General features: G+C 37.2%; 1 protein-coding gene across 2 annotated transcripts in view; it reads left to right on the forward strand.

The window, feature by feature from the left end:
* glcci1a (glucocorticoid induced 1a) overlaps window positions 1-25,592 on the forward strand; it is a 287,506-nt gene that overhangs the window by 207,422 nt on the left and 54,492 nt on the right. For both annotated transcript variants that reach the window (XM_039736251.1, XM_039736253.1), the window contains exon 5: window positions 17,310-17,459. In XM_039736251.1, coding sequence (XP_039592185.1) covers window positions 17,310-17,459 — 150 coding nt within the window. The remainder of the gene's footprint in view (window positions 1-17,309; window positions 17,460-25,592) is intronic.

Genomic DNA, 25,592 nt, shown 5'->3' on the forward strand with positions numbered 1-25,592 from the left:
ATAATCTTTATTTTGCAAAAACAGAAAAGGAACCCCTCCAATCAACAGCTCTCTTAGAGGAACACATATTCCAAATCTTTGAATGTTATTTTTTTCCCTAAAGACTTAATAACATAATGCTTTGAGGAAAAATGTGAACATTATATACATTAGTATCTATATATTGGTTAGGAGTCATATTTCTGGAAGTCCTCACAAGCACAGCAAAATGGTTAGTGCTGCTGATTTAAACACCAGCATCCTGACTTGACATACAAGCGTGCTCATTTTACATATGTCATGTGTACTTTCTTCATATGCCAGCATTAATTTTTGTACGGACACTGTAAGTTGCCTTGGTGTAATTGTGTGTGCTCAGTTATGGAGTGGCACCACATTATTCCTTATTCTGAATATTGCCAGATTAGACCCCAGTCCCTTGTTACCACTTAAAGGGGTAAAATAGGTCTTGAAATATGTGAGTGCCTGAAATGTTTAAAAACGTAAACTTCTCCCAGAAATAAATAATACTCTTTCACAATTTAATGCATAATTTGATTTTTTTTTTTTTGTTTTGTATTTCTGGTTCTTATACTAATCTTAATTCCTATAGTTTTTGAATTGCTTTATCTTGTAATATAAGAAAAGGCCACATTTTCTAATGTTATAGAAAGGGAAGGAGGTAAATACCATTCATCTGAGCTGTTGTATTGGTAGAGGAGAATGTGGTGGAATGAGCGTTTTGGTTACCTGCTTGAAAGAAGTAACTTCAGTTAACATATCTACTTAGATGCTTAAAATGCTACTTTCAGTTCCATATTTCTCCTAATTCTAACTTCTCTGCAAGTTTAATATAAGCATTGCAGTGGGTGTATTATTAGTCACGAGTTACCTATTCCAGGAATAGATTTGCAGTGTGGTCAGTGCCAGGTTTTGTACTTCTATGAGATTAAGCAATAGAAGTGGAATTTATTTCACCTGAGAATGAGAACATTCATTGCATCAGCCCAAGTACAAAGAATTTATAAAGTATACCTGTTAACTTTTTCATTTCACTGCAAGTGGAAAGTCTTTAGACGTAAAAATAAAATGTCACAAATAAATAGGAAGCCTTTTAGTGAAGAATGCACTGTCTAAGGTGATGGGATACATAAAGGTACATAAAAAATCTGCAACATCATGTGAGCCTTCCAACATTTTAAACATAGTCAGTAGCATATTAGTTAGTGCTGCTTACCAGTGTGCTGGCACTCCACTCTTAGTAACCCCTTAAATAAAGATCAACAGTCTTGCTTCTGAGGGCCTCTCAAAGCCCTATGGATAATGTGATGATCTGTTACCACTTGGCTAAGACCAAGATCTTAAGCTAGTATTTAATGATTTGCTGACTGTAGTCAAATTAGTGGTGACTGAATAATTTCCAAGTACAATATTTTTATGTCAGTACTTAGCTGAAGTTCCATTTGCACGATTATGGCCCTGAGTATTCTTGGGTATGAAACAAACTTAACATACCTGGGTTTTGTAATTTTCTACCATTCTTCTCTGCAGATCCTCTCAAACTTTCTTAGGTCTGTCGGTAAACAGAGATTTTTTTTGCTGTCTTCAGAGATGTTCTCTCTGGGCTCTGGTTAGGCTGCTCAAGAACATTCACAGAGTTGTCCCCGAGCCACTGTTGTGTTGCTTTTGCTTTTTGCATACGGTCATTGTCCTGTTTGGAAGGAGAACCTTCGGCTCTGGAGAAGGTTTTCATGAAGGATACAGTATCTCTGTGCTTTGCTCCGTTTAGCTTTGCCTTGGTCTTAACTAATGTCCTAGTCCTTGCCACTGAAAAACGTCTCTGTATGAAGATGCTATCATGGCCAAACACTTCAGTTTTGCTTTCATCAGACCAGAGAATATCCTTTTGTAAACTACAAGTAGGCTTTACCGTGGAGAGGCTTCCATTTGGCTACTCTGCTATAAAGCCCAGATCAGTGGATTGTTGCAGTGATGGTCACCTCTCTTACCAAGGCCTTTTTCCTCGAACTTCTCAGTTTGGCCAGACAGAAGAGTTGTGGCTGTTCCAGACTTCTTCCATTCGAGAATTGTGGAAGCCACCGTGACCTTGGAAATCATTAATGGTACAGTAATGTTTTTACAGTAGTCCAAAGATCAGTGCCTCAACACAATCCTGACTCTAAGCTTTGCAGGCAGTTCTTTCCACCTCGTGGTTTGATTTATGTTCTGATATACATTGTCAACTGTGGAGCCATTTAAAGGCAGATGTGTGTCTCTCATAATCATGTACATGCAATTGAACTGACCACAGCTGAACTCCAAACAAGGCATACTGACATCTCAATAATGATCAATAGAATGGAATACACCTGAAATTCAAGTGTCATAGCAGTGGGCCTGAATGCTTGTGACAATGTGATATTCACTTTTTTGTTTTTTATTTTTTTTTTAAATTTGTAAAAATTTCTAAAACTATATTTTCTCTTTGTCATCCTGTGGTATTTAATGTTTTTTGATGAGGGAAAAAATGATTTTAAAAGATTATAGCATATGCTAATATTATTAAGTCCTGGATGAACCCATCTATCAATTTACATATTATATAAACATATCTTTTTGTTTTCTTATGGAAAACATTGCATATTTGTTTTTTCCATTTTTGTAATAGGCCAGCTTATTATTATATGTCCATGTTGACTTTAGCCGCACATTCCCTACAGTAGAAGGAAAAAGCTGCTGTATAGTTTGCAATCATCAAAAACAAATTATAACATTATATTGTTGCTCTTTATTATGGATGTCCGTGTGGGTTTCCTTCAGGTGTTCTGGTTTCCTTCCAGCAGGTTAGGTGGATTGGCAATGCTAAGTTGGCCCCTGTGATGGGCTGGCATCCTGTCCTGAATTGTTTTGTTCCTTGCATCTAGTGCTTGATGGGATAGGCTTCAGCTTCTCTATGATGCTGCTTTGGAAAAACAGGTTTGGAAGATGGATGGATGAAAGGGTGGATAATTAAACCATTCTTATTTTACTCTGCATAACCATTAATTGAACCAAGCCTACATTTCCCAAAAGTCTTTTCTGTCAAAGGAAAACATTTCAGAATTAATCCTACATCAAGGCATCGTATGAGTGTAATCCATTAAGCATTTGTAACCCAGTTTAACAACCTGATCTCTTCTGCAACTGAAAAATAATTTTACAAGCAGAGTTTAAACATTCAGGCTGCCTTTATACTGTATTCTCATAAGTTTAATACAACTACTCGAAATGCTGTAGTTGCTGCAAATCTATCTGACATCTAGACTTTTATATCCAGCAAAGATTTGCAGTGAGCTAAGTCAGCAAAGAATGGCATGCAAGAGAAGTGATTGATAGTCCATCACTGGATATTCAACAGTCATATTACTGATTGATTTTTATTTTACACTAGTAGACCTCCAAGTCTTTGGCTTAAGATGAAAGGTGTGGAAGATGTCCTTTAAAATTTTTAAAATGTTGCCAAACAGAGGGAATTAACTGCAAATGTTGGTTTGAAGTCTAATTTTACATATCTTACTTCATCTTTATTTAACCCTGTAGTGCTGTTTGTGTGGTACACTGCTGGTTATCACAGGAAATTTGAATCTTGAGCAGATGATCATCTGACCCTATTAAAACATGCTGTTAGGCACAGGGGAAATTCTAATTATTGTTTTTTGTTTTGTTTTCTTTCAGAGTAGGGCTTCAAGGGTAATTACATTTTCATAAAATATAAAAAGCAAGTCACGGTTTAAATCTTGACTCTAAATCTTTATAAAAGTTACCTCAAATGTTGCCAACACTTTAGCATAACCAGTATATGTACAATGAGCAAATGTCACGTCTAAGCTTCATAAATATATTCCAAATATATAAAGTATTCTTATCAGATGAGTTGTTATTGGTAGAATTATAAAAAAGGGTATATATATTTACAAACCTTATTCAGGAAACCATTGCATAACAGCTCTCGATTATATGATGATACACAAGACAAAAGCACTCTGCTTTTTAACAAAGATTACAGTATATTTAAACAAATCTATTAAATATGTATTTGTATATTTTTATATTCATCTCAATACATTGATTATGTTTAAGGTCTCCAGTTAAAGCTTGAATTTTCTCTGCACAATTTCCTATAATTGGGCCTTTTTCATTTAAAACAGCAATAAATGATGGCCCAGGGTGGAAGGTGTGTGTCTAAAATGAAATAACACAGGATATTTTATAGTAAATTGTTGGGCAGTAAGTGAGCTGAACAATATTAAATGTCTCCTTTTTGATGTTTTATATCTGTGTCTATAAATAAAAATGAGGTACCAATGATTAAATCAGATAAACATCTTTTTTAAAATCATTATATTTCTCTTGCCATCTGTCTCTGTATCTGTGTAGTGCTCTATCTATCTATCTATCTATCTATCTATCTATCTATCTATCTATCTATCTATCTATCTATCTATCTGCCTGCCTGCCTGCCTGCCAATTTATTTTCTTACTCATTCATTGCATTCAGCATCCCAAGGAACCAGAACTTTGCCCAAAAGCATTTGACCATAGAAAATAATTGTTATAAAAACAGTAATTTTATGTTATAAAATTTAAACAAAACAGATTTGAGGACAGATAATTTGTTTTAATTTTGTCTTTCACCTCACTGAAGAGACAAAAAAACAACTGGTGTCTTTCTGTTTTATTAATAAAGGTTGCAGATGGTCATCAACATACAAATGTAATGTTAATGTTAGGATGATAGGATTCCCTGCATCAGAGGATATTAGAATATCTTTAACAACATGAGTTCTATGCCATAGCCCGGGCAAAAGCCCAACAACATTGTGTTGTGTCTTTTTATACAAGACTTGAATTGTCTAAATAGAGTTTTCTCTACAAAAAATTTCAAATTTTAATGAGTTTGTTAGTAAATTTCTAACAGTGGCTTCTTTGAGGAATCTGTGACAATGTCATTTAATAAAGAGATATTATTTAATATTCAGTTATTGTAGGGAAACTACATTATTTGAGTTTTATGGAAGGGGCTATAGATGTAATCTCACAAATCATTTGTGAAATAGCCTGTAATCTTGTTAATGTAAAATTAGTAATGTGTGTCAAGAGTGCAATGTTGTGATCCAGTGCTGATAGATTTGAAGGTATCTGCTCAGACTATCCTGTTTATTATTAATTTAATGTATAGATTTATTTCTACCAATGTAAAGTACAATCATACCAAACACTTTGCATTTCATATTTTTCAGGTTATCCATAGCTATACATTAAATCTGTTAATTTAAAGTGTGATTAGAGAAGGTCTTGCAGAACTCCTGCCGTAATGCATTTAGACTGATAAATTTGCAACTTTGCTATTCTCCATTTATATTCAAATCATCCATCTGTTTTGTATCTGCTTAATCCATGTCAGGCCAATGGAGATGGAGACTACTCTTACATTATCTGGTCCAAAGCAGGCACCAGCTCTGAATGTGGTGCCACTCCACAGCAGGGTATGTTCACACACAAACCACATTCAGTTATACGTGCCAATTTAGAGCCTCCACGTAACCAAATGTGAGCATCTTTGGAATGTTCAAGGGAAATTCATGAAGACAATACTGTATGTGCCAGGGCCAAGAACTCTGGAGTTGTGAAGCTGCAACAATAATCAATGTGATACTATACTCCTCTGCTAAAATCTTCAGCATTCTAATTTTAAGAATGTTTATAATACTCTTAAATCATGGCGATTCTTTTTTCGCTTTATTCATCTTCAGTTCAGTTCAGAGTCTAGGGAAGCCAGAGCCAATTTGGAAGCATTGTGAACAAGACAGGAACAGTTCTGTACAGGGCACATGTCCATTGCAGGGCCCATACCCATACTAACATTCCCACAAGGTGTATATGTCACTGTTCAACTAAACATTCATATCTTTAGGAATAGGGCAGGAAAACATGAGTAGCTGGAGGAAAGCTCATGCAGGCATGGGGAGAGTTTGCAAACTTCTTACATATAATCACCAGGCTTGGGATTTGAACACAGAATGCTGGATTCATAAGGAAACAGCACTTAGCACTATGTCTATGTGCACGTTTAAGAGATTAGTGTCATATTAAAATAGAAAAAAGAGCTGAAATGGAATGACTGATGTGTACTTTATAGGGTAGTCCAGACTTATCTGCATAGTAATCAGCAACACTACTATTGAAACAGCATCAGTGGCCTCAGAGACAGCAATTCTTGAGAAAAGATTTGTATTCAAATAAAAGGCAACAATAGCCAAGTATTGTGACGTTTTGTTATCGACAAACAGAATATGCGTAAAAAAAAATGTGCAAATTTGCTGTCTCCAGCCTGTTTCCATCCAACTGGCTTTTTATCGATAAAATGGTGTGCATGATGACGTCATCCCCTCCAAAACGAACTGTCGCATAAGTTTTGTTGTATCGCGAAAAAAAATCTGCCCTTGAGCCGTTTCCATACATAATTTTGAGTATGTCGCAAATTATCCACCTTTTGTTTTCCACGTTACACCCCCTCCACTAAACAAAGAAATGGAGAGATTATTCAGACAGTTTTTTGAAATTTGCCAGCTTACTGTTATTTCAGTTTCACAAATAATTGGAATTGTACATAATATCCGAAGACGACAGCAGAATGAAGCAGTTGCTTGTCTGATAGCCCTAGAGCTCGAAGAAAGTACCCCAGTGTGACGAAACCCACGGGTATGGGAGAGACGACGGAATAAGACCTTCTGGGAGGAGGTGGTGGGGAGACACTTCACAGAAAATCTCTGGCTGCAACATTTTAGAATGACACGGCCGACGTTTGAGATGTTGTGTGGATTCATCAGTCCTGATGTTGCCCCATCACAGGTTGCCACCACCACGGTTCCAACCCAAAAGCGGATTGCCATCGCCCTTTACAAGCTGGCAACCTGCACCGAGTATAGAGTAGTTGGAGAAACTTTGGGTTAGTAAAACTACCGTCCATCGATGTGTATATGCTGTGTGCACCGCTATTAAAGAAAAATTAATGCGCCGTTATATCAGACTTCTGACTGTAGCGGAGGCCAAAGAAAATTGTATACAGCAATTCCTTGGTGCATCTTGTGCCACAGATTTACGGTGCGCTGGATGGCACGCATGTGCCTATTCTTCCCCCGACGGAAGGCTACCGCGATTACATTAATCGCAAAGGGTGGCCATCTATTGTTCTCCAGGCCCTTGTTGATGACAGGTGCATGAAAGAGACATTTGCGTTGGCACTCCTGGAAGTGCCCATGATGCAGCTGTGTTTGCAGCATCAGATCTGTACAGGTGAGCCTACCTTTCAACATCCCTTCTCAGTGCGATAACAACTGAATTAGTACTGTAACCTGCTTCCCTTAAGGTTTTTAATTAAAACTGAAATTTGAATTAATACAAAATAACGACGTTTAATCAAAAAAAACTAAAGTTAATATTAATGAGAGAATTTCTCATATATGCTAAAACATCTGCCATTTAATAATAAGAAAAAATGTTTAGATAATGAAACACACGGTTTATTAAATATTTTGACTGGCACAGTAAATTACCTTTGCGGTTTTTGTATTATTTAGACATCCTGAGAGACACCCCCAGGCTACAGTTGATGTGGAGGGAGTTCAGGTACCCCTTTTAGTAGCAGGAGACCCAGCCTATCCGCTACTGCATTGGCTCATCACGAGAAATAACGAGTCTCTTCATCAGACCATGCGAACCGCTCCGCTATTCTCTTTTTGATTGTACGTGATGAAAATGTATTATGTGACACATTTATTTGCGTTAAAGCCCTTTTTTTTCCGACAAAAAGTGTTTCCAATGTAGTTTTTGCGACATCTGAAGTATCGATATGGAATTTATGCGCTAAAGTTAAAAGGAAAAATATTATGTCGACATGTACAACATTTTATCGATAATTAGCGTTTCCATTAGCTAAAATTTGAAGCGCTAAATATTTTTTCGCAAAAACTCCTTGGATGGAAACCTGGTTATTGTTAATATGAACAGGTTGATTCCAGCAAATAATACACTTATTGTCACTGTATATTTCACAAGGTTGGTCTTTGTATATCTGTGTAATAAAATAAGCCAAAACATAAAAATCTAAATAGGATTATTGATCTTATTTATGTGATTATGTATACTGTCATAATTCATTTATATACTTAGTCTTAAAGATGGCAGTGCCCAAAACACTGATTTCTCTCATAGATTAGATTTTACAAAGCTAAATAATTTCCTCAAAGTCTTTTATATGCCAGCAGCCTGCACCTTCCATTTGAGTGACGGTCCTATTTGCACCCACAGCTAATGCAGCAAGTGAAAATTGTGGATGGCAAATCAAGTGAAGGATAAGAAGGATTGCAGCGCGTTTAATGTGCAGCAGTGTCCTGTAGAAAGTTGTGTGAAAAAATATGGTCTTAGCCTTCTTAATTTTTTTTTCCCTGTCCAGCCTTCCTCTGAATTAAAGAGTGGATAGTAAGCATATGGTTTGAGAAGTCATTTTTATTACTAGTGAATGACAGTTTGCAGTGGTTTTTACTAAATACACTGCAGTCCAGCTGTCTGGAATTCCAGGGGCGCAATCATAGCATTAGATTAACCTTTGACCCTTAAAAAAATTAAATTAATGTCATAGATTGTATTTGCATAATAGCTACAGTATGAAACTACCCTATCAGAGATGGGGGGATGCTTCTGTTATTGTCAGTGTGTCAGTGTTCATTTATCTAGAGCGTTATTCCAGAATCTAGATGTGGAGGTCAGTGCAATTGGATAGATTTAAGGAATCCTTGGAGACATTGTTTCCAATATTTATGCTTACAATTTTCTGAGTGATGCTGCCCCTTCATTTCAGGAAAAGTACAAATCATACTAACAGTAACAAGGCCTCAAATATCTGTTGTATTGTGCACCTGCATTTTTAAGTGCCAAATTGAAATCCAGATTCAAGTATGCCATTTTTTTCCAAATATATTGATCCTCAGGGTTTTTCTGTTACTTGTTCAAAATGCACCATTTTATTGTCTCTCTCACTTCTTACATTTCGTCTAGCCTTTGACTCAGTGTACTTTTCCTTTTGTGCTCATATGGTTTGCACATCTTTGCTAATTCTTCTTGAATGACAACACAGCCTAGCATTCATTTATTTTCCAAAGTCTGCTACATCTTATTTGAGGTCTCAGACTCGTAATGTTGATTACAAGATCACGGAAAGAACACACCTTTGAGCAAGCTGCCGGTCCATTTTTGGTATTACACAGACACCTACTCGGGCCATTGGCTTTATAATGAAGTTACTTTTTAGTCATCACTATCTCAAAGTGAGTTTGCAAAGGAAGTAGAGGCGGCATGGCTTGAAATTCCATGAAAAAGCTACATTCATTGGCCCACCCTGTCTTTTCCACAATGAAACCATTCAAGGCGATCTGTATAACAAAGTGTCTTTAGTATCCATGTTTGAAACTGATGTTGCATCCAACATCTCTGTGGTATTGAGACATTCCAACAATTTTGACGAGATTAAGACATACATCTCAACAAAGCTTGTCAATCCTTTTTACATGGTTTCTCCAAAATGATATCAAGTTGAGGTCTGAAGGTCCCTAAAATTCCACTCTGTACCACAGTAGTTTGTAATTTATTCCTTGTGTCTACGGTTCTTTCTGTGAAGAAAAACAATCTAATATTTTTGTGAAATCTAAACCTAACACATTTCCATCTATTCCTGTGTTCTTGTTAAAATGTCTTTAAAGGAACTACTTGGATCCTCTGTAATTCTCCTCATAATTTTGAGCTCTTCAACCGTGCCACCATTTAATCTCCATTTGTTTAAACTTCTTCAGACTCATAGCTCATATTTTTGCAGTCCCGGAGTCAGCGTAGTCACTGTCCTCTGGGCGTTCTCTTAGGTTGGTATATTTGTTTGAAATATGTAGACCAAAACTGCATATGGTACTCACAAGTGTGTCATATATCTGAAGTTTAACTTCCCTTGACTTGCACCACAATGTCCTGTTAGGTTCTGAATCGCTTCTGTACCCTGTGTGGATGTAGAAAGTGAACAGTCCCCTATGGCTTCTAGGATCTCATCATAAGTTCTTTAAATTTTCAAGCCTCCCAATGTGTATTCAAGTCTAGCATTTTGACCTTCTATGTGTGGTAGTTTATATTTATTTATATTAAATTTTGTTTGTGCCACCAGTTTGCCTTTTCTGAATTCTGTCCAGGTTCATCCATAATGATTTGGCTGATTCTATGCCATTCCACCTAGTTTGGTATCATCTACAAACCTAACCAGCTTGTTATTTATATTCTTATCAGGATCATTTATGCATTTTTAAGAAAGAGCTGTAGCCCCAGCTCTGAAACAAGAGGGTAACCATTTTTAACATCACCTTATGTAGAAGATATTCTTCTCAACATAAACTTTTGCATCTTGTGTTTAAGCTAACTTTGTACTCATCTACACACTGCACCTTGACCTCCCAATTATTTTATCTTGATCACAAGCCTCCCATGTGGGACATTATCAACAGCCTCCTGAAAACAGACAATAAATAACAAATTCATGGACTAAATACGAACACATCTGTTCTTGATTTATTTTGTCCTTGATAATTGCTACCAGTAATTTGATTGTGTTAAATTTACTGGTCTGTAATTACTTGATCACCTTTTTATGTATGGGGACCATTTGATAGCTTCTTTAGGAATATCCCTCATGTACAATGTCAAACGTATATATATGTATCTCTGTCCCCTTCTTAAGCATTCCAGGAAAGTGCTACAATTGAACTTTACAGCATAAATCCTTCTGCACTTCTTCATCCATTACAGGATCATTGGCAGTGTGTGTCTATTCCAATACCTTCAAAAGGAACCACCACTGGTCAGGTGGGTAGACTGACCAGGCCAAATTATAGTCTTCAGTCACCCTGTCATGGATGTGTTGTTGATTTGCACAAGAACCAATGGAAAACCCTATTGACATCAGTCATGTCAGGATATGAACACTGATCCTAAGAGTTACAAGTGGCAGCAGCACCACTGTGCCGTCTCATTGTACTGTAAATATAAGAATCTAAAGTGTCTATATTTTAAATTAGTCACCCAAAAGGTTATAACCTGATGGGTAAAATTCATCATGCTGATGTTATTAGTATTAAAGTAAGATGAATGGTAATTGTATTTTCATTGTGTGTGAAATTTGTGAGAGCCATTTTTTCTGATGCACATCACAGAGAAAAGAAAATAGACTAGTTAACCCAAAATTAGATTTCTCTCTGCTCTGCCAAAATAACATGCATTTGTGAGTTTGAAGTGCCATTTTCATTCTCAGGGGAGTAAACTTGGACTCCTTAATGGAAAAACCTTTAAATAGTGTACAACTGGGTTTAATCTGTCTGTCCATCCATTTTGTGAGCCTGCTTCTTTCATTGTCAGTTTGTGAGGAATCTGAGGCTATGCAAGCCACACTGGCAAGAAATACATTCATTAATTTCCTAACCGGTAACACAGATTACATTTATGGTATGGATTAATAAATGGTTATTGAAATGTATGCAGGCATTGATGCCACATTTCCATATCCAGGGAGCAAAACAATTGCACTCACTAGAAATCTTAGTCACCTTGTGAGTGTTGTATGTTTAATAATGAGATCCAGGATTGTCTGAATTGCACACTAACTAGAATAGCTGCTTTCTGCTTCCCGTACTGGTTGGTTTCATCAGTTTTTCTACGAATAACAATGTGGTCTGTAATATAATGAGATCAGGCACCCTAGTGATGAAAGTTATCTTGTTCTGTCTGCATTGCTGACCTTGTTAAAGGTGTAAACAGGCCTGATAGATTCATCTTTATTGTGGCTGTCACAGATTTGTGAAGATGTGTCCTTTCTGTTACCCTCCCTTCGTGACATCCTCTGTTTAATCAGAATGCATTGTTCTCCATTGCTGCTGAGCAGCATGAATGCTGTTATGAATTTGTAACAGGATGCTTTTGTTATTTGCAGCAACCAAAATTCACATTATTGTTAATGAATTTATTTTGTTTATCTGTTCTTTGAAGAAATATGTGTACTGTTCACCAATTGGAATATATGTAGGAAGTGATTTTTCTAGATGTTTTACAAGCAAACCATAAGTTAAAAAAAAATCGTGAATCATGTCTTTGAAAAATGAGCTAAAAATAAAACTCTTGTAAATTTGTGTTTTGTCTAAAGATTATGAGGTAGTGGTATGTGTGTTATTTTCCCCAAGAACCAAATTTCACAGGTTATAATAAAGGGGCAAGGAACTGTCTATAGAAAATCTGATTAGTACTTTCTTTGACATAAGTGATAGATGAATAACGTCTTGGAACAATCACTATACAAGCAGAAATGAGCGCCACTTCATTCAGTTCTTAGATGCACATAAATCATCATGAGGATGGAGGTGGAGGAGCAGTCTTATCTGTCATAAACACAGAAAGAAGAAACAGATTCAGAACAGGGAGCCAGTCAATGACAGGGTGCTGCCACGGATTTGGAGCACAGCAGGGACACCAAGAAGAACTACTTAAAGTTCATTGGAATGGTGGTAGATACACACGAGGCACTAATAAACCTATAAACAAAGTACAAAAACACACAAGGGGGCATGCAGTCTCTGTGCAGTAGGCAATAAGCCCAGGGCTCACAGTCTCTGAAGAGGTAAAACAACTTAAAGAATAAAAATAAAACATACATTTACAGTCTGTTGTTTAAGTTGACATTAATGGGTCAATTTTCTGTAATTATTTGAGCATTGATTACTTAACACACATCACCTACGTCTGTCTTTTGTCTTTTTTATGGAATGTTAAGCAGTAATGTGCCATCCACACTGCCTGCTATCATAAGAGGCCCATCCACCCAGTTCTGGAATCCCAATGCCACCATTACACCCACTTTTGAGATCCAATGTTTGATTGAGAAAAAAAATAACAGAACAAGCCTCTCCTTAGTGTTAGGGCCATATTGTGTCTCACTCTAAAAAATGTAAAATATGAGCCCTCTTTCCAATAGAGCATTACTATAATATGTTAGGTAGGATTGTTTTATGGGCATAATCTAACAATGCAAAGTAAGCGAAATAAGCTTGTTTTGCAATATTTAGATTACAGTGTGCAATGAAAATTCCTACCACATAATAAATATATTGTACATGTGTTTAGCATGTGTGAGAAAATCTTTTGCAGACATGGAGAGAACATGCAGATTCCACAAAGATAATGACTGAGATGTGAACTTAAGACTCTTTAGAGGTTTAGAACAAATAAAATGAAAAGTAACGAAAAAATGTGCCAATGTGCTACTCCCGATCAGGAATTCCCCCTTCTTTAAGGATTTTTGAGAGTCACATGCTCCACCATGCGGCTCATTCAGCTCTTCCAGCAAAAGGTGTCTTTTTCTTAGTCGGCGCTTCTTTTATAGCGAAACTTCCGGAAGGAGTGGGGGTTAGTTGCACTTACTGGACAGCTTCTCTGAGCTGTGAGGGAAGAAGAACAACAGGACAAAGTCAGTGGTACCCCCTCTCATCTCGGTGGGTTATTGCATACCTTTCCTCAGCCCTTAGAGGAGTCTTCCGATGCCCATTGGTGGTGGTCACTGAGTCACAAGGTTGACCTGACGCTAGAGAGAAGAAGCAAAGAAGTTACTATGTAGACATTTTTGGTTTTGCTTTTCTTCTTGTTCACACTTTAGAGAAAGGCTGTCAAGCGCAGAGACTGAAGGTTTTTGTTCTTAATTAGTAACCAATTACCACTGCTTTGGGGCATCTTTCTTTTTCCTTAATTTAATTAACGTACTCTTTAAGAGTCAGAGCCAATAATTGTTTCATTTTTTTCCATAACTAGCTGTCAAATGGCAATGAAATGCAAACTGAGCCAACAGATGACCAGATGACCAACTAACGTAATCCCATAGGGACTTAAAAGTTGTGTTTTCTATTAAAATGGAGTTCTGTATAGTAATTTGTGTTTATCATGGTGCCAGAAAGTGGAAATTATGTTGCTTGTAAGAATTTCACTGTAACTCTGAACTCTCAGTATATATGGCAATGGTGGTACTACTAACTAATACTACCTATGGATCCATCATACCGTATCTGTCTCAGTAAAATATTGGAAAAGAAAACAAGTGAAGATCTGAAAAATAATAATCTTTTCTGGTTCAGAACAAGTTTGGGTGGTCCTTTCAGAAAAAAAATAACATCAACTGTTTTGGAATGTCTGGAATGGTAGGATGAGAGCACTAAAAAGCCATAGAATTAAATAATGTGTTTCACTAACCACAAGAAAGGTCTTTTAATTTTGAAATTTGGTTTACGTGAAAATGATGGCCTTCCTACCATCTGAGTTTGAGAGCCCTGACTTGGCTAGTCCTGTGTCTTTTTGTGCCTCTTTATTGTTGGCAGCTGGTAAAGGAAAAAAGAAACAATTAAGGGCTCTCAATTACAGAACAAAGTACTTGCATGTTCATTTTGAAGCAGTAACCGTTCCCTAATTAAGAGTGGCTGGAATGGAAACTCGTAACCATTCAGAATGAGCTTGACACCCCTGTCTTATAGGAATAATCTTTTGTGTCTGTTTATTGTTAAGATTTTTAAACCAGAGAAACTGTAAATTCATACAGTATTTCATTACAACATTCTTTTCTTTGTATGTTTAGGTGCACAACTGATAACGCAAAACCACCCTGGGAAAATGAGCTGATAAGTGAATGGAAATTTTAAAGTCAAATAAATGTGTTTTACTTGTCATGTGTCATTTTCCAACTCTGTCTAAAATCCTGCTCTCTTTGGGTTCCCTTTCTTGTCTAATCAGAAAGAATTTGAAAAATACGATACCAGAATGGAGCCAATGTTAATTCTGGACCTAAAGGCCTTGAATTCAAAATACAGAAACATGGATGGATGTATTATCAAAAAAGATTTCATAATATTATTAACACCTCTGTTACGCATTATTTTTTCCCATGACATCTATCCTGAGAAATGTCAGCTATTCTACCCGGTTGTTTGGTCACTTTCTGTTGCTCCAAGATACTGTCCCATAAACCAAACCAAGCGATATGACTTTTTTGAACTCAATTCAGCTAAATTCATAGGTTAGGTTTGCCAATATTTTTTGAGTCATCTGTACTGATCAGCCTTGCTCATAAGAACTTTAAATTACATTTATACCTTAATTTCTGAGTGTCTCTCAATTCCAGGACAAAAGCTCCAAATATGAACCTGCAACCTGAATAGCTACTATTACTGCTGTAGCAATTTGTTGGGCTTGAGTAGTCAATGAGGATATTTAACTTTATTACTGTTATTTTAAAATCATTTTCCAAGACTTGCTATATAAATATGTCTACTTTTGTTAAATAGTACTGTTTTGAGATTTATAGGTAAGGTAGTTAGTTATACTCACTAAACGTGGCACCAGTGAGTGACAATGTGATTAACCCATGCGATTCAGAACTTCCCTGTACTCTGCCCACATGGCAATAACAACTGTATGAACCTGTACTCTTGGTGAAGAAGGTTAAATGCACTACAATTCCATTAATTCAATATCTTTGTAATTGTGTGTGATGGTCAACTGCTCCATGTTACTCCTTGACCTGCTATGGCCCAGTGAATAATCAGTTATTTTGTAGGATGGATTTATTTATTTACCCCTCATGGACCCTGTGATCATCGGAGGAGAATGTGTGCAGAGGGTGCAGACCTATAAATACTTGGGAGTGCAGCTGGATGATAAATTGGATTGGACTGCCAATACTGATGCTCTGTGTAAGAAAGGTCAGAGCCAACTATACTTCCTTAGAAGGTTGGCGTCCTTCAACACCTGCAATAAGATGCTGCCGATGTTCTACCAGACAGTTGTGGCGAGTGCCCTCTTCTACGCGGTGGTGTGCTGGGGAGGCAGCATAAAGAAGAAGGACGCCTCACGCCTGGACAAACTTGTTAGGAAGGCAGGCTCTATTGTAGGAATGAAGCTGGACAGTTTACATCTGTGGCAGAGCGACGGGCGCTAAGCAAACTACTGTCAATCATGAAGAATCCACTGCATCCACTGAACAGTGTCATTTCCAGGCAGAGGAGTAGCTTCAGTGAGTGACTTTTGTCACTGTCCTGCTCCACTGACAGACTGAGGAGATCGTTCCTCCCCCACACTATGCGACTCTTCAGTTCCACCCGGGGGGGTAAACACTAACATTATTCAAAGTTATTGTCTGTTTTTACATGCATTTTTATTATTCTTTAATTTAATATATATATTTTTTTTTGTATTAGTATACTGCTGCTGGATTATGTGAATTTCCCCTTGGGATTAATAAAGTATCTATCTATCTACCTATCTATCTATCTATTGCAGAATTTATAGCATAGAAACAAGACTTGCTTTCAGCAGGGTATGCTGCTTAAGTATAGTGAATAAATGTTTTTACTTGTTTGTCTGGTTTCAGTTACATTTTTAAAGAATATATACTTTTGCCAGACATGAGAAGCATGGGACGTGACTCCACAACTTATGAATATCGCTTTTTAAACAATCTAGTTGACATCTTCATTTGACTCATTTTTTAACGGCTTATTACAGACAAGTCACTGCTGGACTACACTATATGAAGTTTTATAATATAAAATGTATGCATAAGGGCTGTTTTTATATGTGAAATTTAAAAAGGCAAAGTGAAGAATATAAACAGATACACAGTATCTTATAGCATTCAGTATTAAAACCATCTTCATTTTGTTCCTAAGTCCATTCTCAACTCAAGATAATCAAATGCATCATCTGTCAGCTTAAGCATGAAACTCAACCAGACCTGACAGAAATAGCTTTGGTGTTCCTCTGTAATTTATCTTAGCTTTGACTTAACTTGGTATGGTGTGTATCTTTAAATTGTAGTCTTGTTTGCTTTGTCAAGTAGTACCTGGTGATGTTGGTCATAATTAAAAGGGTTATATAAAGTAAAGACTGATCTGTTTGCTAGCCACCAAAGAAAAGAAAACATTCAAGTGGACAGATGATTCACTGGCTATACTAAATGTAAACTTGCATCTAGTCTTTCATGTTTCCTGAATAGTTATGTATTCTTAATCAAATAGTGATGCATTTTATTCCTATGTTAGTTAAATTTGCAGACTGCATCTAAGCAACATCATTTTCATTGAATTTAAGTGATTTGTAATGTATTTTAATTCATTTTTTGTATCATCAGTGTTGTCCAGTTCTTATTCCAGTTTTTCGTTTTCTCCTCACAGGCATCTCTCTCCAGAACAGTCACGATGCCATTATCAAACATTCCAGTGCCAAAGTCCGCTATTTCCAGAGTTCCCAGCAGTATGGAGGGAATTAATCATGAACTGGAAAAGGTGTTTATAAAAGACAGTGGAGAAAAAGAAGAGTTAAAGGTAGGCATCCTAGTTGTCACTTACCAGAGCAGCACCACTTTTATATGATCTGCATGTCAATACGTATCTATCAATGAATGAAATGTAAAGCATTTACTATAATCAGATGATTAGAATACTCTAGATGTTTAGTCATCTTATTTAAGAGTGGAGGAAAATCTATGTTATTAAAAGGATTATTCATCATAAAGGATAAGTGTGATTGACTTATACTATAAGCTGTTGAAAATACAAGTGCCTGGTTAAGGAGTACCATAAATGCACTTAAATACTAAACAGTAAAGACTATTGAAACATTCTAGTATTCATCTAAATCAAACAGAATTTAAACACCAATGGCTTATTATAAATGTTCTTTGTTATTTTTATAAACCTTCTTGCCAGTCATTTTTAAATGACTACCACTGTAGCACAGGCAGATGTAGTTTCTCATTTTCAGTTTAGTACTCTGAGCCATTTGCTCAAATCTCAAGCTATTTCATTACACACAATATATGTGAATTATACACAATACGTTAGAAATTCAGTTGCCTACATATTTAGTATCATGAGTAATATTATGTTACATTTAGCATGAACATTTCTAAAGAGATTTTTACAACAGTAGATCGGCTGACTCCTCTCACAAGCACATCCCTTTATTGTGTGTGAGTAGTTAAATAGGCAGCCAAGTATGTAATCACATCAGTTAACTATGACTATGTGCTTCTGCTTATTCATTCTTCTTTATATATGTAAGTCTGTTCCAAATTCATGGAAATGCTTTAGGTTCAGGTCTGGAAGAAAAATTTCCCCTTCTGCTTTTACAATTCAAGTTCTTATTTCTTAACAGTTCCCTTCATTTAAATTTCAATTAATATTTAATCACACAGTTTATTCAGCTTGATGAAATACCGTAAAATGTTAACATTTTTACATTGGAGACTAATTATTATTATAAGCATCCGCAGGATGCAGTACTGCTTTTAATAAGTTCCATTCTTTCTGGCTTGACTGTTCACTGGCAATGTTGTATGTGGCTTTATCCCTAAAATATGTGCTTAAAAATAAACAAACATAAAAAATGGAAACAGTATGTTAGAAGGTGATCATTAGACAGAATTATAGGTAATCATTTTCACCTTTACATCATGTCAGCTGAAACCCTGGACAACAACTGAGAGCTCAGACGTAAACCTCATGATGACAGTAAATACAACTGAGTCACAGCAGTTACAATTTAAGTAAAGGCAATTACTCTGTTATTAAGTGCTGACATAAAATGAAATGTAAGAGACGAGGTGTTTCATCAAGGCCAGGAATCGAAAAGCTTCAGGAAATTTGGCAAGGCCTGATCTGTATATGTGTTTTGTTGATCAGTGTTATTCATTTAGATCATCAGCCAAAATAAACACATTTTTCTAATGTAGAAAGTTATTTGTACTATGCTAATAATTATTTTCAATTAATTATTTTGAATGGCAAAGTTTAGCACAGTTTATTCCTTCTACAGTACTCTGTAGATCCAAAGTTCTGCATACAAATCCCGGTCCAGACACATTCTGTGTGGTTATATTACTTGGCAGCTGTGATGTGACTCCAGCTGAGTACGTGTGGGAGTGGGCATAAGTGGGTCTTATGAAGGGCTGACACTTGGTCTTGGATTATTTTCTATCTTGTGCCCAGTGTTGTCAGGGTAAGCTACAGCAGTCAATAACGCTGAAGTAGGTTAACAAGGTTTAAGAATGTGATGTTATTTTCTTGAAAAATATAAATTATACTAGGGGGCTTCACTTGCCAACCCCTGGCCTGCGCTACGCGCCAGCCACTTCACGTCTCCGCTGCTCGCGTATGTGGATTTCACTTTCACCAAACAACAAATTTTTTAATTCTTGTGGATACACCTCTTCATTAGAAAGAAACACTACATTTCCCTGCTGGCAACACGAATTAGGCGATCTACAAGTCTCTGATTTAAATTTTAAATCCGAACAATATATTCGATTTCTTTTCACTGTTATATATTTCACAGAGTAATAATTTCCATTTGTTTGCGCTAATGTGATCTTTACTATAATTTTTTTGAGACTTTCGAATTTTAGTACTTTCATTATCTCTAAATTGCTCTGCATGTGTATCACGCTAATGTTATTGAACCTCTTTACGACGTTCTGCTTTGTCATCTACTCTTTGTCTTTTATTTCGGCCCCGGGCATGGTGAAATCTCTTTTGCACAAAGTCTTGTTTTGTGGGACTTGAAAGTATCTCTCTGAAAAAGTCACGTCTAGTCCCAGGCTAAAAAGTCTTGTCTTGTCCCAGGATTCTTTGAATAGAGAGACTTTTCTGGCAGTTTAAATTATTTTTCATAGGTTTACATTGAGTAAAATGATTTCAAAGCATCTTAGATGCTCAGGTAGCCTACTGTGCTTTCAGTTGTTGTGTTTTAGATTAGGTGTCAGTATAAACCAGGAAATGAATTTGCAGTGTTGCAGTGTAGCTCTATTTTTAATGCCTTTAGAATAATCCTTAAACTGGCCAATTATTGGAGCCCAGAGTGTTATTTGCATTTGCATAACTCCCTCGGCATGTGTGAATGAACAGCACATTGGATAGTAAAGACATTCATTTGTCTTATTTAATCCCCAGGCTTCTGCTTTTCTGTCAAAAGCAGAAATGGAGCAAGGACAGGATAACACTCTGCTGCAGGGCACAGCTCCTTCACCTTCGACCATACAAGTCTAATTTACAGTTCATGTCTTTGGTGGAATCTGGAGCACTCGGGTAAAAAAGAAAGCATTTTGTTTTGTGTAACTGTCAAAAACAGCCTTTGCTACACACAACAACAATATATGAGACTTTTTAGCCAACAGTAGCCCCCGCTGGTGACACTCACTGCATAACTGTGTACTTTTAATGAGGGAACTCATTTTTGTTGAACTTCCCAATTATGCGTTATCTGGCATGATAGAAAATTAAAATGGCATTCCTGTCTAGATAACATCCTATCTTTGGAGTCATATTAATGCTGTGTCTGCTAGTGGCAGATCATGAAAACCATGAGCTGGAATGCTAAGGATAAGGTTTATTTCTGGACCTATTAGATGTTTTAATATTTCTTGCTTTTGGATTGATGGTCCAAGCTGCTTGGACCAAATATTGGGTAGTTTAATTAAGATTTAAGGTTCTGGCACCAAATCTACTCTACTCTTAAAAGTGCAAATAGCTTCTCAGTTTTCCTGTCTTTTCTTTATCTTGCCATGAACTATGTCCCCTTTCTTTCTTTATTACCTTATTCGGGGCTGTAATAGGAGGAATGTTTTTCCGCAACCTACATCATCTTTCTTCAGTTGGTTTGAACTATCCGTTATCCTAATCTGGGCCTTATGTTGGACATTTCTTTTTCTCGTTCCTCCCTAAAGACAGGCACTGTAACATATCTAGAGTTGTTAATCATTTTTATGGGGTACTTCCAGGTGCTACCTGAGGTTCTAGCAAGAGAAGCTGTAGGATGTGAGATATTAAATATTGCTACAGCATTTTGTCACAGTTTCCATTCTGCATTGCTTAGCTAAGCCAACTGTCACTCTAACATTTCAGCAAATCATGATTCACCTCAGGGTTGTACCACTGCCCTGAACCAAAGTAATACAATCATTATGCTAACTGGAAAAAGTTAATAAGTATATTTGCTGGTGACTGGCCCTTCACCTGAGATGTGCTACCATACACATTACAAAATGCCACTCACATAACAATCAGTTTAAAACAAATAACTGTACTGATTGAACATATCATTCGTACAATTAAACAAATACCCACGTTGCATCGTTCACACCCTCAAACACAAGATACATTTCCTATTTTACATCAAACCAAGTGATTCAGTTCAAAGCCAGATGTGCTATATCTTCAAAATGGTTTGAAAGTTCTAACTGTCCCAAGTCTTACAGCCTTTGATGAGAGAATCATAAAAGCAAAGAATCCACCAGCAATCTGACGCTAAAATTAAAGGTGCAATTTTACCCACCGTGAGCTCTTCAGATTAACAGGTTTGATCTCTGGGTCATCTTCACAGATGCATCTCCCTTTGATTTTTCTTTTATAAAAACATTTGTCAACAATATGTTGGCTTCTCATTGGGATACTAATTTCCTCTATCCCTTCCATCCAAAGAAGTTGTTATTTATCCTTTTTTAGAATTCAAACTTCACATTATTGCCTGTCCTCTTTTGTCATAGATGTAGCATTCCTAATTGCATCTCAATAAGGGTTAAATTCACATATTTAAATAGGAACTACAATAAGGAGCACACAATTGGTAACAAAAGTTTCACATGTGGCATCTTCATTACATGCCCAAACCATTTCAACTGGTTTACCTTACACTAGAGAAGCAGACGTTCTACTCTAAATTTACATATTGTTCAGCTCCTTACACTAGCACTTAGATGAAATCCAGCAACTATGATCTGGGACCTCATTTTAGTCAGTTGTTCCCACAACAAAAAGCAAGCTTGTGACCGTTAGTAAGGAAGGGAATATCCTTAATAAGTAAATCAGGAGCTACCAACACTCATGAACAAAAACTGTTTTAACTGAATTAAGCACCAGAGCAAGCCACATTTTTGTGGGAGCAAACCAGGCCGACATATTTGCAGTGCATATTCTCATCCCCAGCATGTTACACTCAGCTGTGAACTCTTGTAATGTGTCTCCATGATTATAGCCAGAGTAGATCCACTAACTTTAAGAGTTCCTCGAAGTTTTTCTTCCACAACTTGACAATATATCTGACAAAAGCTATATTTCAACATCCTTGCTAAGAAAACAGCCTGGGCAACTTCCCAACTTTGATTTATTGAAACATTAGATGTTTTGCTGGAACACTTTTGAGGCCAAGTGAAAGTCATTTTCCATGTTCTCGCCATACTCCTCCCACACACAGGCCATCAGCTTCCATTTCCATGGCTTGCTGGTTATCTCTCATTCAGGTCCCCTACTAACAGTGTATAGATTTAAGAGAACGTGGACAGATGGACACAGTCCAAAATAAGACTTCATTGATGGCCCTCAGTACTGTACATTTTAATGGACTTTGCTTAGAACAGGGACAACGGGACCTGTTCCACACAGGCAGGCTCTTTGATCACTGGCTAATGAACTTATGGGCAACACCAAAAAGCCCTGTGGAAGTGTAATAAGGGCTATCCATTCACAAAATCGAAGAGTGGAAAGCCGTGTGCATGGTCAAAGACAGTAATCTTGTGAAACAGTCATCATTTAGAGCCGGTGTATCGATGGGCCTAAATGAAAACGTACAAATATCACAGTAGAAATATTTTGCTTCAACTGCTTATTTTTCATTGTGTTTATTTTTTTTTTCTTTAAGACAAGGCATAAATGAAATCATGTACTTAACAAAGCTATAAATTGGTAAACTATGCTATCATCAAAATAACCACCTTTTACTTTAATAATACCTTTACTGATTTTAGACCTGGTGTAGAGTACATTTTCAAAATGCCAGGCTATTGCAAAGCAGCAGGGATGTGGGAGCTTTTCCCACAGATTTTTATTTACAGTCAAGTGTGTCATCACTCAGTTTTCAATGCACTTTTGCAACCTCTTGTACTGAAAATATTGGCTTTGTAAATATGAACTGTGCTTAAAGCTGTTGTTTCGTAGAGCAAGTCTACACTTTCAAATTAAAGACTGAAATGTTGTGGTGGAGTGTACAGAGGTTTTGTTTTTAAAAATACAAGGTATTACTCTTTATAAGAACCTCATCATGCTGGAGGGGTTTGCATTCCACTATTCCATCAATGATCTTTAGATTTATGTTGTTAGGAATTCTTTTCCTGATGGTACTTTCCTGGGCAAACAGATGTAAGGACAGATCGGACAAAGAATGATCCAAAATTGCTTTCCTGTTATTGTACTCATTTAATCATTAAATCTTTTTTGGCCTAATTGGAATACTAAACTTACCGATCTCAAGCCAAGACTATGAATTTTATTTGCCCAGTAAGCACCTGCTTGTGCAATAATTCATGTAGCTTGGTACTTTTTCAACTGATTTAGTCATTGTGTGAAGGGCAACATGCATATGTAGGTACAGAATAGATAGAGTAAACTCTGGCATTGAAAATTGCCTTTTGAGATGTGAAACGCTTTTTCACTTCCAAGGAGGTAGTCCATACTCAGGTAAAGTGTATGTAGTCTCATTCACAGCTGTGTACCAGATTGGCTATGGAAATCGTCTTCTTGACTGGGGTTAGTCTCGCTCTCTCTTTTACTTCACAGTTAGCTTCTTGGGATACATACAGTTTCCCTGAAAGATGCCATGCAGCTAAAGTGTTTGCAGGTTAATGAAAGGAATGCCTCAAATTCATGGTGCTGAGAGAAAAACATTCCATATGTTTAACAACTTTTTGTCTTTCTTAGAAAAAGAAGTTCCAGTGCTCTGAAAGAGACAGGAGTGGGCAATAATAGAAACACCTGGTGAGGCGTGACTGGGAGAAGCAGCCATTCTAAAATGAATCAGAGTGCTGAACTGATATGGGATTTCAATACTGGCCATAACAAACACTATATTCACATACATACAGTGCATCCGGAAAGTATTCACAGCGCATCACTTTTTCCACATTTTGTTATGTTACAGCCTTATTCCAAAATGGATTAAATTTATTTTTTTCCTCAGAATTCTTCACACAACACCCCATAATGACAACGTGAAAAAAGTTTACTTGAGGTTTTTGCAAATTTATTAAAAATAAAAATCACATGTACATAAATATTCACAACCTTTGCTCAATACTTTGTTCTTGCACCTTTGGCAGCAATTACAGCTTCAAGTCTTTTTGAATATGATGCCACAAGCTTGGCACACCTATCCTTGGCCAGTTTCGCCCATTCCTCTTTGCAGCACCTCTCAAGCTCCATCAGGTTGGATGTGAAGCGTCGGTGCACAGCCATTTTAAGATCTCTCCAAAGATGTTCAACCGGATTCAAGTCTGGGCTCTGGCTGGGCCACTCAAGGACATTCACAGAGTTGTCCTGAAGCCACTCCTTTGATATCTTGACTGTGTGCTTAGGGTTGTTGTCCTGCTGAAAGATGAACTGTCGCCCCAGTCTGAGGTCAAGAGCGATCTGGAGCAGGTTTTCATCCAGGATGTCTCTGTACATTGCTGCAGTCATCTTTCCCTTTATCCTGACTAGTCTCCCAGTTCCTGCCGCTGAAAAACATCCCCACAGCATGATACTGCCACCACCATGCTTCACTGTAGGGATGGTATTGGCCTGGTGATGAGCGGTGCCTGGTTTCCTCCAAACGTGACGCCTGGCATTCACACCAAAGAGTTCAATCTTTGTCTCATCAGACCAGAGAATTTTGTTTCTCATGGTCTGAGAGTCCTTCTGGTGCCTTTTGGCAAACTCCAGGCGGGCTGCCATGTGCCTTTTACTAAGGAGTGGCTTCCGTCAGGCCACTCTACCATACAGGCCTAATTGGCGGATTGCTACAGAGATGGTTGTCCTTCTGGAAGGTTCTCTTCTCTCCACAGAGGACCTCTGGAGCTCTGACAGAGTGACCATGGGGTTCTTGATCACCTCCATGACTAAGGCCCTTCTCCCCCGATCACTCAGTTTAGATGGCCTGCCAGCTCTAGGAAGAGTCCTGGTGGTTTCGAACTTCTTCCACTTACGGATGATGGAGGCCACTGTGCTCATTGGGACCTTCAAAGCAGCAGAAATTTTTCTGTAACCTTCCCCAGATTTGTGCTTTCAGACAATCCTGTCTCGGAGGTCTACAGACAATTCCTTTGACTTCATGCTTGGTTTGTGCTCTGACATGAACTGTCAACTGTGGGACCTTATATAGACAGGTGTGTGCCTTTCCAAATCATGTCCAATTAACTGAATTTACCACAGGTGGACTCCAATTAAGCTGCAGAAACATCTCAAGGATGATCAGGCGAAACAGGATGCACCTGAGCTCAATTTTGAGCTTCATGGCAAAGGCTGTGAATACTTATGTACATGTGATTTCTCAGTTTTTTATTTTTAATAAATTTGCAAAACCTCAAGTAAACTTTTTTCACGTTGTCATTATGGGGTGTTGTGTGTAGAATTCTGAGGAAAAAAATGAATTTA

The sequence above is a fragment of the Polypterus senegalus genome, chromosome 15, assembly GCF_016835505.1.
Source record: "Polypterus senegalus isolate Bchr_013 chromosome 15, ASM1683550v1, whole genome shotgun sequence".
NCBI lineage: Eukaryota > Metazoa > Chordata > Cladistia > Polypteriformes > Polypteridae > Polypterus > Polypterus senegalus.